At 43.4% G+C, this 15,031-nt stretch overlaps 1 protein-coding gene across 2 annotated transcripts in view; it reads right to left on the minus strand.

Annotated features, from left to right (window-relative positions):
• PCOLCE2 (procollagen C-endopeptidase enhancer 2) overlaps window positions 1-15,031 on the minus strand; it is a 50,051-nt gene that overhangs the window by 14,280 nt on the left and 20,740 nt on the right. Inside the window, exons 1-4 of one of the 2 annotated variants that reach the window (XM_034782290.1) lie at window positions 10,083-10,568; window positions 9,701-9,956; window positions 8,058-8,182; window positions 5,548-5,684 (exon numbers count right to left, since the gene is read on the minus strand). In XM_034782290.1, the coding sequence (XP_034638181.1) occupies window positions 5,548-5,684; window positions 8,058-8,182; window positions 9,701-9,956; window positions 10,083-10,085 (521 nt within the window). In that variant the 5' untranslated portion in view covers window positions 10,086-10,568. Of the gene's footprint in view, window positions 1-5,547; window positions 5,685-8,057; window positions 8,183-9,700; window positions 9,957-10,082; window positions 10,569-15,031 lie in introns of those variants that run through there. The other variant, XM_034782289.1, reaches the window with a different exon arrangement.

Raw genomic sequence — 15,031 nt, forward strand, 5'->3', positions numbered from 1 at the left:
GCTGTCAATTAATTGCAGTTAACTCACACGATTAACTAAAAAAAAAGTTAATCGCGATTTTAAAAATTTATTGCAATCACACATAACAGAATACCAATTGAAATTTATTAAATATTTTTGGATGTTTTTCTACATTTTTAATATTGATTTCAATTACCACACAGAAGACAAAGTGCACAGTGCTCACTTTATATTTTTATTTTTGATTACAAATATATGCACTGTAAAAATGAAACAAAAGAAATAGTATTTTTCAATTCACCTCATATAGGTACTGAAGTGCAATCTCTTTATCGTGAAAGTGTAACTTACAAAAGAAATCTGCATTTGGTTACATAGCTGCACTCAAAAACAAAACTGTAAAACCTTAGCGCCTACAAGTCCACTCAGTCCTACTTCTTATTCTCCCAATCGCTAAGACAAACAAGTTTGTTTACATTGACGGGAGATACTGTTGCCTGCTTCTTATTTACACTGTCACCTGAAAGTGAGAACAGGCGTTCGCATAGCACTTTTGTAGCCGGCGTTGCAAGGTATTTACATGCCAGATATGCTAAACATTCATATGCCCCTTCCATGCTTTGGCCACCATGCCAGAGGACATGCTTCCATGCTGATGATGCTCGGTAAAAAATAATGCGTAAATTAAATTTGTGACTATACTGCTTGGGGGGGGGGATTGTATGTCTCCTGCTCTGTTTTACCCACATTCTGCATATATTTTATCTCATAGCAGTCTCAGATGATGACCCAGCACATGTTCGTTTTAAGAACATTTTCATAGCAGATTTGACAAAATGCAAAGAAGGTACTGATGTGAGATTACTAAAAATAGCTACAGCACTCGACCCAGGGTTTAAGAATCTGAAGTGCCGTCCAAAATCTGAGAGGGACGCGGTATGTAGTATGCTTTTAGAAGTCTTAAAAGAGCAACACTCTGATGTGGAAACTACAGAACCCAAACCACCAAAAAAGAAAATCAACCACCTGGTGGTGGCGGCATCTGACTCAGATGATGAAAATGAACATGCATCGGTCCGCACTGCTTTAGATCATTATCAATCAGAACCCATCATGAGCATGGAAGCATGTCCTCTGTAATGGTGGTTGAAGCATGAAGGGACATATGAATCTTTAGCGCATCTGGCACGTAAATATCTAGTAACACCGGCTACAACAGTGCCATGTGAACGCCTGTTCTCACTTTCACGTGACATTGTAAACAAGAAGCAGGCAGCATTATCTCCTGCAAATTATAACAACCTTGTTTGTCTGAGTGATTGGCTGACCAAGAAGTAGGACTGAGTGGACTTGTAGGTTCTAAAGTTTTACATCGTTTTGTTTTTGAATGCAGTTTTTTTTGTACATCATTCTACATTTGTAAGTTCAACTTTCATGATAAAGAGATTGCACTACAGTTCGTGTATGAGGTGAATTGAAAAATACAGTATTTGGTTTTTTACAGTGCAACTATTTATAATCAAAAATAAATATAAAGTTAGCACTGTACACTTTGTATTCTGTGTTGTAACTGAAATTAATATATTTGAAAATGTAGTAAACATCCAAAAATATTTAAAATAAATGGTATTCTATTGTTTAACCGCACGATTAATCGTGATTCTTTTTTTTAATTGCTTGACAGTCCTAATAAAAACGTGTCTACACAAGCATTTGTTGAACACATCATGGACCAGACTGCCTCTTGTCTGGGATTAGGTCCACTTATTTAAGAAAATGCTTCACCATCAGAAAACCAACACATTCCATTTATTAGAAAACTCACCTTTATATGGAGATATTTTTCCTGAAGCATTTTGCACTTTTATAGCACTAGTCACTAAGGGCCCTCAAAGCACTTACAAATATTAATGGAGATTCACACTGCCCTGTAAGGTAGATACTGTGTCACTTTATAGATAGATAAAAAGAGAAATGAAGGGTTAAGAGGAGGACCATATTAATTTTCACTAAGGTGAACAGGAGTTGAATCAGGCCCCAAGTAACTAGGTCAAGGACACAGCAATGACCAAGGCACAAATAAAAAGCAAGATTATTAACCCTCAGTCCCCTGCTCTAATTGCTACAAAGTTCTTCACATTTAACTCCAGAATTTTAGACACACAGGTCACTCATGTATGTGGCTGGGGATGTGAAAAATGGAGAAAAAAAGATTAGAAGAGACTTCTTTTCACTGATCTCTGGGACTAACAGACCTTTACTTCTAAGGAAACTTGATTTTGTTAAATTTGTCTTTTTTATTATTCTAATTCCAAAACATTACATGTGCGGGAAAGAACATCCAACTGTTCTGTTTTCTGGAATTATTACAAAGTATTAAATTTTTAATTTAGCAAGGTCATTTTCAAAATAAGTCTAATGAATAGTAGTTACTAACTGAGTCCTTTATTGAAGGACAAGTCAAACAAAACTGTCTTTTTGTATGGAATCAGAGAAAACCTATTCTCATGAAGGTATAGTGTAAATAATCAAAGGACAGTTTGTCGCAGTCCATCAAACTTGTCATTTGAAAGAGTCATTGTGTGAGGAAATATTTCCTCTTGACAATTCAACTAGTGACCATTCTCAGGCATAAGACTCCCTTCAAATAATATAGACTTGTGATTTTTTTTAAAGCTTGTCTTTCTTGAAACAAAATGCAACATGGCATCTCTTGAAATAGTTCAGCATCAAGAAGCCATACTATAGCTGAAGAGAGATACTTAAATTACTAACCTCACTTAGAAACTTTACAAATTTTCTAGAATAATTAAGACTTACTACTGCCAGCTTTGCAGACCTGATTATATAATTACAGTGCCATTGGTTGGCTTTTTTCAGGCTGAGTGCACTTAACTCCAGACAGCTTCTCATTAGAGCTGTATTTTTAGAGGCTTTTCTCAGGGAGCCGTGATAGTTATGCAGTAAAGAATTTCACAGTCTTTCTGGGTTTTAGTTCTGGCAGTAATATAACTACATATGAGACTTATAGTATGTATGAGATATGTATGCATGTTAATATCACAGAGCAGAAGAAACTCAAGCATGCATCACACGTTGACAACATATGAATGTCGAGTTAGAAGATATTATTAAATGTAAATGGCAAAACTAAGAATCCATAAACATCAGCCCCTTGCTGATGTATATCAACTAATGAATGCCATGAGGGGGGAAAAAAAAATAATTACTGTCATACTTCAAAATAGACCATGCTCTAATCCTCAAGTTGTCCCAAATGCTTATAAACAATATTCTTCTATCATATTCATTTGACTAGCAAGGTGGAAAAGTTCTGGTAGTTTAAGGATCAATAAACTCAGGCAACTCATTTGTGAGTTCATCTAAAAGTATTTGAATTCAATACGTAAATTAATTGGAGCAGAAGCACATACTGTCTTTATTTCATTGCCTCATGTTTTTCGGGTTCATCCTAGGCCGTGGGATTGTGCCATTGATGTCTGAGCCCTCTGATGTTAACATGCACAGCTGCATTAGCAGTATGCCAGCACAACTGCAGATAGTGCTATATAATGTAGCACTTTCATGGACACAAGGCCTAATGCAGCAAGAGTACAAGCATAGACACTAATTGAAGGGAAGGTGAGCAGTGGTCCAGGGGGCAGCAGAGAACCCAGAGAATGGGACAAGGCTGAAGAGAATAATTACCATAATAAAGTATCAGGGGGTAGCCGTGTTAGTCTGGATCTGTAAAAAGCCCATGTGTCTGATGAAGTGGGTATTAACCCACGAAAGCTTATGCTCCAATACATCTTAGTCTTAAAGGTGCCACAGGACTGTCTGTTACCATAATAAAGGTGGTTAATAGTGAATACAGAATTAGGTAGCAGCTGCTGAAAATGGGGTGGTGGAATCAGGTAGCTGAGGTCTACAGTAGACTTATAGGATCCTAAAATAAAGACTTCATTTGTTTGTAATGGGAAAATTTTGGGGCATCTGAGGCACAAATGCCCCACTTCATGTAATTTTTGGAATGGGCTTTGTGCATTACCATGGAAAGAGCATTGATATAGAATGCTACAGAACCCAAAACAGAGAATTGAGATCATAAAAATACCATATTTAAACCTTAGACTTGTGCTTCAGTACACAGAGTGAAAGAAAAACTAAATATTACTAAGAACTACCTTTGGAAATAATGTTTTCCAATAGAATATTGTTACAGGGTATAGCCTGTACATCTCTGTTCCAAGTAGAATTCAAGGAGGATCCCTGAGGGATCCTGGGAATTGTGTAGGTTGTTGCAAGGCACACTGGGAAGGCATTCCAGAGAACATAAAGAGAAGCTGCAGGGATGAGGCAAGACTGGGGCATTGTGATAGCATTCAATTGGTATTTCTCTGAGCATGAGCATGAGCCTGGGAGGAACTGGAAAAGCTCAAGGAAGAGGCCAGACTGATAAGACTTTGGAAAGGAGTCCAGGAAGGCTGTGCTAAAGTAGCCTGGAAAGGTGCCAGGAGGAAGGCCTTTTTTTTTTTTTTTTTTTTTAAAAGGTCAATGGAAATTACTTTTTTAAACCGTGAAATGGGTGGTTTTTGGGTGGAGTGCATACAAGCCCTTTGTGGCTTAGGGTTCCTCAACAGCTCTACTGACAGGTGGTGTGGAAACGTCTTTGACCCAGGAGTGAAGGACCTGTCAGCCTGGCACCCAGGGGAAAAAAACAAACAAGAAACTGTGTAACATGCCGAAGGGCAAAGGTCAACTGGCACCGCCCTACATCCAGGACCGTCTTTAGTAACTGCAGAGCCCAATTCGAATACCCGGCGGCAGTCCGGGTCTTCGGTGGCACGGGGTCCTTCACTCGGCTCTGGGTCTTCCACAGCACTGAAGGACCCCCGCCGCCAAAATGCTGCTGAAGACCCGGAGCAGACCATGGGTGTGGGCCCCCCTTAGGCGTGGGGCCTGATTCCGGGGAATCGGCCTAAAGCCGGCCCTGCCTACATCAATACAGGTGAAAGCTGTAGCCCAGGGACAGCCAAGGATATATTTTGCTATTGTATTTTGAACCAGAATGGGAGGACATTTGCTTTGGTCAGAGGCCCAGAGCACTAAAATCACCAACTAACTGAACAGAAAGGGGAGACTGAGATATGTGTGACCAGATTTCAAATGAGGTAAGACAAGATTTAACATACAGTAAATAAATACTGGATAAAACAATTTAGTGAAAAGCATAATCCTCAGTAATTAGTAAAATAAATTGTCATTGAACAACCATATTTCACAGAGTTATGAGCAAACAAATTAAATGCTCTGGGGCATGTTCCACATCAGGACAGCCCATGTGAAAGAAAGAAACCACCTTTATAAGCGATTATCTCTCCATATACATAGGCATTTAAAAGGCTAACCTTATTTAGCACAATAGTTGCAATATATCTGAGATAATAGGAAAAGCCCACAGTATGTACTTGATGTAGAAAAAGATCATATTTTGCCAAAATAATCTCAAGAAAAACCATAGTAAAGAACGGATAACAAAAAGGACAGTTATAACTATGTTAATAATCCAAATAAGTTACTCACGCAGGTGGACTGTCTCCACAGTATTTCCCAATTCTTTTAGCATCATTGATTTCCCCACCATTAAACACTGCCACAAAATCATATCTGCAGTAGTTATCTCTCTCCACATCAAACTTCTCAAACTTTAACTCTATGACCTGTGGAAAAACAAATACCTAATTAACGCTTTTTACAGTAAGATAACAAGGAGCACTAATAAAACTAACATCAGTATGCCTTATTCACTTTGCTGTTAATTGATGAAAATTGTTTACTCTGTCTGCTTATTCAAGCAATTAGCGGTCTTCAATATATGAATACAAAGGTTGGTCCTAAGAACCACTATCTGTATGGAAGAGGGGGAACAGTAGAGGGCTCTGTGAATAGAGTTCACATCAAAATCCTGATTTAATTGACAGGACTGCTATAAAAAAAAGGCCATGTGTTAGAGAAGGAATACACTTTATTTTTAGGGGAGTTTGTGAACAGACTTTGATTCCAATGATAAGACAGATCTGTGCCTCTGCATTCTGGCTGGTTCTCTTGATACCATATTTGTCTCAGACTATGTTCTAACCCAGTAATTAACAGCAGAGAGATAGCCTTCAGCCAGTGACTGACAGGTGTGAGTTCAACCCCAAAGCTGCAAGTAGGCAGAAGACCCATTTTAGCATATGTGGATCTTACTATGCTGAAGAATTACTTTGATAGTATATTTTAGAGATTTAGTTATGTAGATGTACCAAAAAAATGAATCCATATTCAACTAGATAGCAATTTAGCTGGTCAATAACTGAGTGGAATGCATTATCAAGTTGTGCTGTCTACTTAGATTCTTATATTGGACCCATCAAGCACCTTTCAGCAATACATAAAACTATGTAACTGTAGAGTTGATTCCAGCGAGTCATCCTTTAATGATGCATGTGTTATTTAAAACAAACAAACAAAAAACCAGTGAAGCAGAGATCTAAAATATGGGGATTACTTGCTGTTATTTATCTGCTGGGGGATCTCTACTACTATAACTACTACAATCTGCTCTTTTTGACCAAGGGGATAAAAGATATGAAGATTGTCTTGACTATTCAAGGTTTTCCTTTGTTTTTTTCCACTGGACCCTCACTGGTGTTGCTCAAGTGGCTGCTTCTTTTTCATGGTCTTCTGGTTCAGAATCTCAATTGGCTGCAGCTGGGAGTGGGGCAAATGGAGTTAAAAGGAAAATGGGGGAGCATACAGAACAAAGACACTGGCTTGGATGGTGGGGAGAGAGGGAGGTACTAGAGGAAACAAAACAGACATGAGAAGAATAAGGGGAAGAGAGTAATTAGGGAAGGAAAGGGGGATAGTAGACAAGGTAGCAAATAGTGGGTAGAGCAAATGGAGGAGAAAAAAGGACACAAAACAGAAGACAGAGAGAACTAATAGTGAAGAAATAAAAAACAAAATTTATGTATGCAGGAAAGCAACAGAATGTCTAGTCTGCTTCCTCGTGTTGTATATGGGCATCTTGCTGTTCAGTCAGAAAGTCTAATGATAAAATGGAAGGAGAGGAGAGGCCACCATAGAGGAGAACCTATTTACTGAGCTCAACAAAACAATTATTGGTCTAAATTAGAGCATGGCTTGCCGTAATGGTAATATGCTGATTTGGAAGGGAAATGGGTGTGGCTTGATTGAGTCCTTGTCTAATAAAAAGGTAGAAACCCTATCTATATAGAAAATATGCCCAGTGGACTGGTGAATCTTTGAATGGCTTGTTTTAAGTGTAGAACACCTTCACGTTCGCTAGCCAAAAGGAAAAGTGGTGAATAATACAAAACTTGGTTTTGTGGGTGAGAAAAAGCCCTTGACTTATTGGAAACTATACAGCACTGAGAGAAGCACTATGGAAATCTATAGAAAATATGTCTATTTGGACGCTTAAAACATTCCTGGGGACAGGATCTCAAAAATAAGAATTCAAAAGGAAAATCCTATCCTAAGTTTTCACTACAAGCTTGTAGAAAGTTTTCAAACTCATCTGGAGATAAATGGGAAGCATCAAAGTAATCTGCAATTTACAGACAATATTGTTAAAATCACTGCCTCGCTATAGATTGCTAAATGACCTGTACATGGCGAGCAAGGAATGTGGATTAAAGATGAATACAGGAAAGACTAAGCTGACGTACAGCCTCTAGTTCAAGGGGGGGAAAACCTTGGTAAATGGAAAAGAATTAAAGATCTGAAGAATACATTTATCAGGGACAGCTTTTTCATTTGGAAGATTATGGTCATGCACTGAAGATTAATAGGAAAGTCTGGGTGGCATATAAAAGAATGTTGGGAAGCTAACATAGTTATGAAAAGTAACCTATCAAACATGCCTCAATCATTGTGTACTCCCTGCCATGATACAGATTATTGAGCAGAAACCTGGGCAACAACAACAAAATGAAGCATAATGAAGTATCAAAGTAACTATTATAAATTGCCAACCTACATGTTAACTTTTGTGGGTAACTGTTAAAAGAGATACCAAAGCTCACCTGATTCTTTGGGGCTACAATATGCCATGAGCAAGTGACTCCTGCTGGGTAATCGCGATCTGGCCAATTAGGAGTTTTAAAGGACCCAGAAGGCTTGTCTAGTCGTCCACCACAGTACTGATCCCCTAGAAATACAAAACATAACATACTGACCAAAAGCACAGGGCATGTGTGTAATGCATTTAATACAGCTGTTCCACTACAGCCAAATTCCCAACTCCTGTGTGTAGCCAAAGGAAATAAGCTTTTGTGTATGGGTTCTCAGATGAGACCCATAGAAAATGCTCTCAGCCTGAAGTTCTTCCTCTGTAGGTACATGTAGCTGAAGATACAGCTCACTTGACACTTTTCTCTAGAGCCACTGCACAGCAATACTTCACAGGGTGTAAGGGGTTTTAGAGACCACTGGATAGCCTCTCTGCAGCAACACCATTTTGTGCAACATAACCCTGCTAGTTCCACTGCATTTAGGGCCCTCCGTGCCCATGGGGAGGATTTTGTCCATAGTAAAGAAACTAAAAACTGTTTGTGGCTGGTCTCTTTACTTTGTAGAGACTTTAACATATTCTATATTTTTTCTGTAAGATCCATGATAGCAATGTATTAAGATTAACTTTGCTGATCAAAAGATTCTCCCTTGTCCCCAGACTACAAAATTAAAACTATTTTCCCCCATGGCAAAATTGAGGGTGAGAGAAAAGCTTAGGAATTGGCATCTATGCCTAACAGGAGTCAATATCCATGACTGAAAATGAAAATGGGAAAAAAAACAAAAAAAAGAAAAACAAAAAAAACACAACTTTCTAACTTAACAAAAATGAAGACTTCTTTTTTTAAAGTGCCAGTCTAGCGCTTCATTTCTCCTCCTCCCAGCCCCAATTACTGTGGTGAATACATTATCCTTGACTATAACACAAGTGTGCAGCTTCTTCATTTTTGTATCCTTTCAGTAACAAGGATGCAGGGTTCTGGATGTTATAACTTTCAAAGAAGTAGGAAACCTTACTTTAACTTTAAAAGTTCCTTTGGCCTCAAAGTCTAAGTACATTCTATAAAAGACAAGATAATGTTTGCAGTGGTGGCGCCAGGCATAAGTAGACTTAGGGCTTGTCTATACTTACGTGCTGGTTCGGCGGCAGGCAATCGAACTTCTGGGTTCGATTTATCGCGACTAATCTGGACGCGATAAATCGAACTCAGAAGTGCTCCCCGTCAACTCCGGTAATCCTGCTCGCCGCGAGGAGTACGCGGAGTCGACGGGGGAGCCTGCCTGCCGGGTCTGGACCGCGGTAAGTTCGAACTAAGGTACGTCGACTTCAGCTACGTTATGCACGTAGCTGAAGTTGCGTACCTTAGTTCGATTTGGGGGTTTAGTGTAGACCAAGCCTTAGCAGTTGCTTAGGGCCCCCATTGAGTATTATTTCCAAAATACCATTCATCTTATTTAACATGGACTTTTTAACAAGTATATTAGCATATGATGTGTTGGTATATTTTTTGGTTTGCGGAAATAATGCAATTAGTATTTTTAGGGGATGGGTGAAGGGTAAGGTGTGGCCCCAGAAATATTCCTGCTTAGGCCCCCGATGGGCTAGCACAGCCTCTGAATGTTTGCCTTTAATATTTGCATAGTTGTAAAATACCTCTTTCATGTGGTTCTGCTGCAGAAAACATAGCAATGAATCCATTTCCAGCTGTATTGGCATCTGAAATCATTTGTACCAACATCTTATTGCCATTGGCCACAAGGGCACCTGGTTTGAAAGTACCACAGAACCTGCCCAGGCGTTGTCCATTGGCATGACCATTGTAAACATCCACAAAGTCATATCTGCACAAGTTGTCACTTTCCAAGTCTATATATCTAAAAGACAGAACTACCACCTTTCCTTCAGGCACCTGTAGAGGGGAGAGAGTAACGTATCTTAACATCATTGTCATCATCACTACATGACTAGCTGCTCTGCATAACTGTTGTTTGCGTTTTCAACTGTGTATATTTTCAAGGTCCTTTCCCCAACTTACCATCAAAATTCTTCATTCAAGTACAGATGAGATGTTGAACAAATAATATGGGATGCTCCCTCTCTGTTCCCAGCTCCATCCTTTTCTGTTGCAGTATTCCCTTCCTATTGCATAGCATCCTCTCTTCAAAATGGTGCTTTGACAAATGTTAATAACTGCTATTCAATATCACATTCCAACTCAACTGCAACTCTAAGGCCCAAGCACATCCTCTGCCAGTGATGTCACATCCACCTTTGCACTCATCAGTGGAGAGCTAACCAACTGGTTAATGTCAGGGCCATTTTTTTTTTAATATGAACCAGTCAATCAATTTTGAATTTAGTTCACTTGCCCCTCTCATCCTGATTATCTGTGGCATTCAAGGGTTTATAATAAAGCTGTTCAATTTGGGGGATTTTACATTTTCTGGTCACTTTTAGTAGTAATTTAATAAACACAATATCAATTTAGAAAAGAAAAAGGGAAACTTTATGTCTAAAACTGCATAGCTAAAATTAACAACTAAATGGAACCCATTTAGTTCCATAGATGTAGTGGAAATACTGGTTTTAATAAAGAATAAGTAAAACTACAAGTTGGATACAGAGTTCAAGCAAGCCATTAGTATGCAATGATGATAAGAGAGCCTTTGGTAATAAGGGTCTAGACACAAGTTACATTTTAAATTACTTTTTGGTTAAGGGTAACACTGGTTCCTGGAACACTAAGGCCTAATGCTGTTTTGCTGCTTTAACAAAAAGCATCTAAAAAAAAAAAAAAACTTTGGTTAAATGGAAAATATATTTGGATAGAAATAGTTATATGTTTAAAACAGACTGTGACGGTCCACGCCCCTAGGGTCAGGGCAGCATGGCCCGTCGATCACAGTCTATAAAGCAGCCCTTCAGTGCAGGGCAGAATCTATAGAGCCGCCCTTTGATGCAGGGCAGCAGGGCCTAACGGCTGGAGTCTATAAAGCAGCCCTTTGGCGCAGGGCAGCGTGGCCTAGCGGCCAGAGGCTATAGCATTGGGGCGCCCCTTATAGGGTGGGGCATCCCTGGTAGGGGGGCCCGGGCGCACCCAACTCCACCGGGCCCTGACCCAAAGCCCTAACAGTGGCGTAGCAGCTTGCCACTGACTCAGCAGGGGGTCCTACCGAAACACGCCAAGTTTCCCCAGGGGGGAGGTACCACTCCGTCACCCTCCCTGGTCACTTCCTACCAGAGTCTGTTTTGGGGTTTCCCATGAGATGTCGGGTCCCCTGTGTTCGGCAGGGCCAGTCGTCTCCAAGGGTTCCTCCAGTCACCAGGGTGCAGGCAGGCCGTGGATGGCTTTGATTCCCGGTGCAGTCAGGGGCTGTGGCTGGCCCTCCACAGGAGCTTCCCAGGCAAGTCCTTCCCCTGCGGCCTCCAGCCCAGAATGAGCTGGGCTCTCTCCCTTTATACTACTAGGGCATTTGGAGCATGCCCAGTCTTGCCAGGGGGGCGGGACTTCTGCTGTCAATAACATGGGCTTAATCCTGTCTGGGCTAGTGCGACGTAAGCAGACCCTGTCACACACACACCCCTGTAAGAAGGACCCCTGGAGGCGGTCCATCTCCCCTTCCTCACCTCCCTGTCTAGAAAAGAAATCCATGTTAGCATGAGTCTTACCCGGATGATGAAACACGCGGAAGTCGTATGGTTGTAGCGACAGGTACCAGCGCATGATTCAGGGGTTCACGTCCTTCATGCTGTGTATCCACCTGAGGGGGGCATGGTCAGTGATCAGTTTGAAGGTGTTCCCCAGTAGATAATAGCGCAGGGCATCAATAGCCCATTTCACGGACAGGGCTCTTTCTCGATCGTTGAGTAGTGTTGTTCTCGAGGAAATAATTTGAGATTCAGGTACAGTACTGGGTGTTCCTCCCCTTCCAGTTCTTGGGAGAGTATGGCCCCTAAGCCTACCTCTGAAGTATCCGTTTGGAGTATGAATTCCTTTGAAAAATCAGGGTGTCACAGGACCAGTTCCTGTGTGAGACGTTCTTTCAGAGTCCTGAAGGCCTTGTCGCATGGGTCAGACCACTGCACCTGTCACGGCTAAGAATTCCTCGTCAGGTCTGAAAGGGGGGCAGCTATAGACAAAAATTCCAGTACAAAGCGGCGACAGTAACTGGCCAGTCCCAAAAACTGGCGTACCTGTTTTTTCGTCTTGAGCGTGGGTATATCCATAAGGGCTTATACCTTATTGATTAGTGGGCGTAATTTCCCTCCCCCTACTACATACCCGAGATAGGTCATCTCTTCCTGTCCAAGATGGCATTTCGCCAGGTTGGCTGCTCTAAGGGACTGGAGGACCCCAGTGAGGTGTCTGAGGTGGTCCTTCCAGTTGTTACTATAGACCACAATGTCGTCTATATACACTGCTGCATATCGATTGTGAGACAGTAAGAGCTTATTCATCAGCCGCTGAAAAGTCACTGCGGCTCCGTGTAGCCAGAACGGCATGGTTACAAAGTGGAAAAGGCTGAATAGTGTTGGGAAGGCGGTCTTTTCCTGGGAGTTTAGTGTAAGAGGGATTTGCCAGTACCCTTTGGTTGACAAATACCTCGCCCCCCCCAAGTTGTTCTAGGAGTTCTTCCACCCGGGGCATTGGGTACGCGTCGAACCGAGAGACAGCGTTAACCTTCCAGAAATCTATACAGAATCGGGTGGTCCCGTCGGGTTTTGGAATCAGAACGATTGGGCTGCGCTATTCACTCTTCGACTCCTCGACTACCCCCCATCTCAAGCATCATATCCAGTTCCTGTTGTACTATGGCCCACATCTTCCGGGGCAGCGGTCAGTGTGTCCCTCACTCTCTGACCAGGTGTCATCGCAATATGATGGCTCATAAGGTTGGTTCGTCCCGGACGGGTTGATAGAACGTTGGGGAAATCCTCTATGAGCTGCGATATTTGCTCCTGCTGAGCCGTGGTGAGGCCAGTCCAGAGCATAGCCAGCCTTGGGTCTAGGGGTTCCCTGGCTAGTGGTCCAAGTTCTGGGTCCGGGGGCGATGGGGTGATGAATAAGGCCTCCCTGGCCTTCCAGGCCTTCAATAGATTCACGTTGTATGTCCGGGTGTCCCTCCATCGTCCAGGCAACCGGACCTCGTAATCTACTGGCCCGACCTGTCGGGCCCCTGCCAGTTGGCCAGGAGCTTTGATTCGGCTGAGGGTCCCCAGGGCGAAATTCCGTACCTTAGCCCCTCTGTTATATATCCGTTCCTGCATCTCTTGGGCTCCGGCGTTTCTTGGGCTCACAGCAGGTTCTCCCGGGCGAAAGCCCCCGAGGTTCGGAGCCGTTCTCGGAAGTGTAGCACATACTGGGTGGTCCCGAGTACTCACGTCTCCTGTGCATCCCAGTCTTCTCTCAGGAGGTCCAGGATCCATTGGTGGTGCCTGCCATACAAGAGTTCAAAAGGCGAGAACCCGGTCGATGCTTGGGGTACCTCCCTTATGGCGAACAACAGGGCTGGCAATAGTGTATCCCAAGGGCTGGGGTCTTCCTCCACGAACTTCCGCAACATGGACTTCAGGGTACTATTAAAACGCTCCACTAGACCGTCTGTTTGTGGATGATAAACCGATGTTCGGAGTGTCCGTATATTCAGCACAGCTCTGCTATTAGTTTAGAGGATACGTTAGTACCCTGGTCAGTCAGGATCTCCCCGGGTATCCCGACCCTAGCGAAGACCTTCACTAGTTTGGCAGCAATCACCGGCACCGTAGCAGCTCGGAGGGGAACAGCCTCGGGGCAAAGTGTTGCGTAGTCCATGATCACTAAAATAAAGCGATTCCCCATTTTACTTCTTTCTAAGGGTCCAACCAAGTCCATTCCGATGCGTTCAAAGGGTACACCGACCACGGGCAGGGGTATTAACGGTGCTCGGGGTACACCCTTCGGTCCAGCCCGCTGGCATTCCGGGCAAGTCGTGCAATAATCCCCAACCTCTTGGTGAATGCCAGGCCAAAAAAAAAAAAAATATCGGCAGGCCACCCTCTGAAGGGTCTTTTCCCGCCCCAGATGTCCTGCCCAGGGGTTTGCATGCGCTAACTGTAGCAGACCTAGTCGCAACTTCCGGGGAACCAACAGCTAATGGAGCGGCGCAGGTGTCTCTGGTTCCTGCACCACCCGAGATAGGCGATCCCGCCAGATCTCAAACCAGGGCCCCTGCAGAGGTCTCAGAGGTGTGTCCTTTCCGGGGTCAGGGACGGTGGCCTGCTCCCAGGCCCTACTCAGAGTCGGGTCTTTTCTTTGCTCCCTCACAAAATCAGTATCTTGCTCCAGCTCTGCCTGCACGTCTTCCACGGACGGCTGTTGGGCGTTGGCGGGCGCCTTCCCCGCCATAGATGTCCCTTCCCCCGGGTCGGACTCTGGTGTGCGTCCAAGCAGTCCCCTCCCTGCAGGCGTAGCCCCTTCCATTTGAGGGGTGGGGGGTTGATACTGCTGGAGGACCTCCCTAAATTCTGGCCAGTCTCGCCCCAGCACTACGGGGGTAGGCCAATCTGTGAGCCATGCCCATGTGGAGGATTTCCTCCCGCTGGCCAATCTCAATCCTCACTCAGGCTGTGGGGTAAGGGCAGATGTCCCCATGTACACACTGTAGGTGTATCTGTTCCACTGAGAGTCTAACGTCAGGAACCAGCCCCTCCCACAAGAGGGTCTGACTGCATCCCGAGTCCACAAGGGCATTCGTGGAGGTCCCTTCGACCCGCACAGGGTCTACTAACTTTCCCAGCCCCCTTTTCCGGGCTCTTTGGCCAGCAACCCAGACTTGCCTATAGTTGCAATCCATGAACAGGCATTCCTGCTGAAAATGTTCCTCTTGTCCACACTCCCAGCAGCGATTTCGGCTTTCTGAAGGTCCAGGGCCCACCCTTGGCAGGCTTCACCCCCCCCTTGTGGGAGCCAATCCCTTCGAATCGGAGTCTGAGTGGCCCTGTGCC

The sequence above is a fragment of the Trachemys scripta genome, chromosome 9 (genome assembly GCF_013100865.1).
Source record: "Trachemys scripta elegans isolate TJP31775 chromosome 9, CAS_Tse_1.0, whole genome shotgun sequence".
In the NCBI taxonomy this organism is placed as follows: Eukaryota; Metazoa; Chordata; order Testudines; family Emydidae; genus Trachemys; species Trachemys scripta.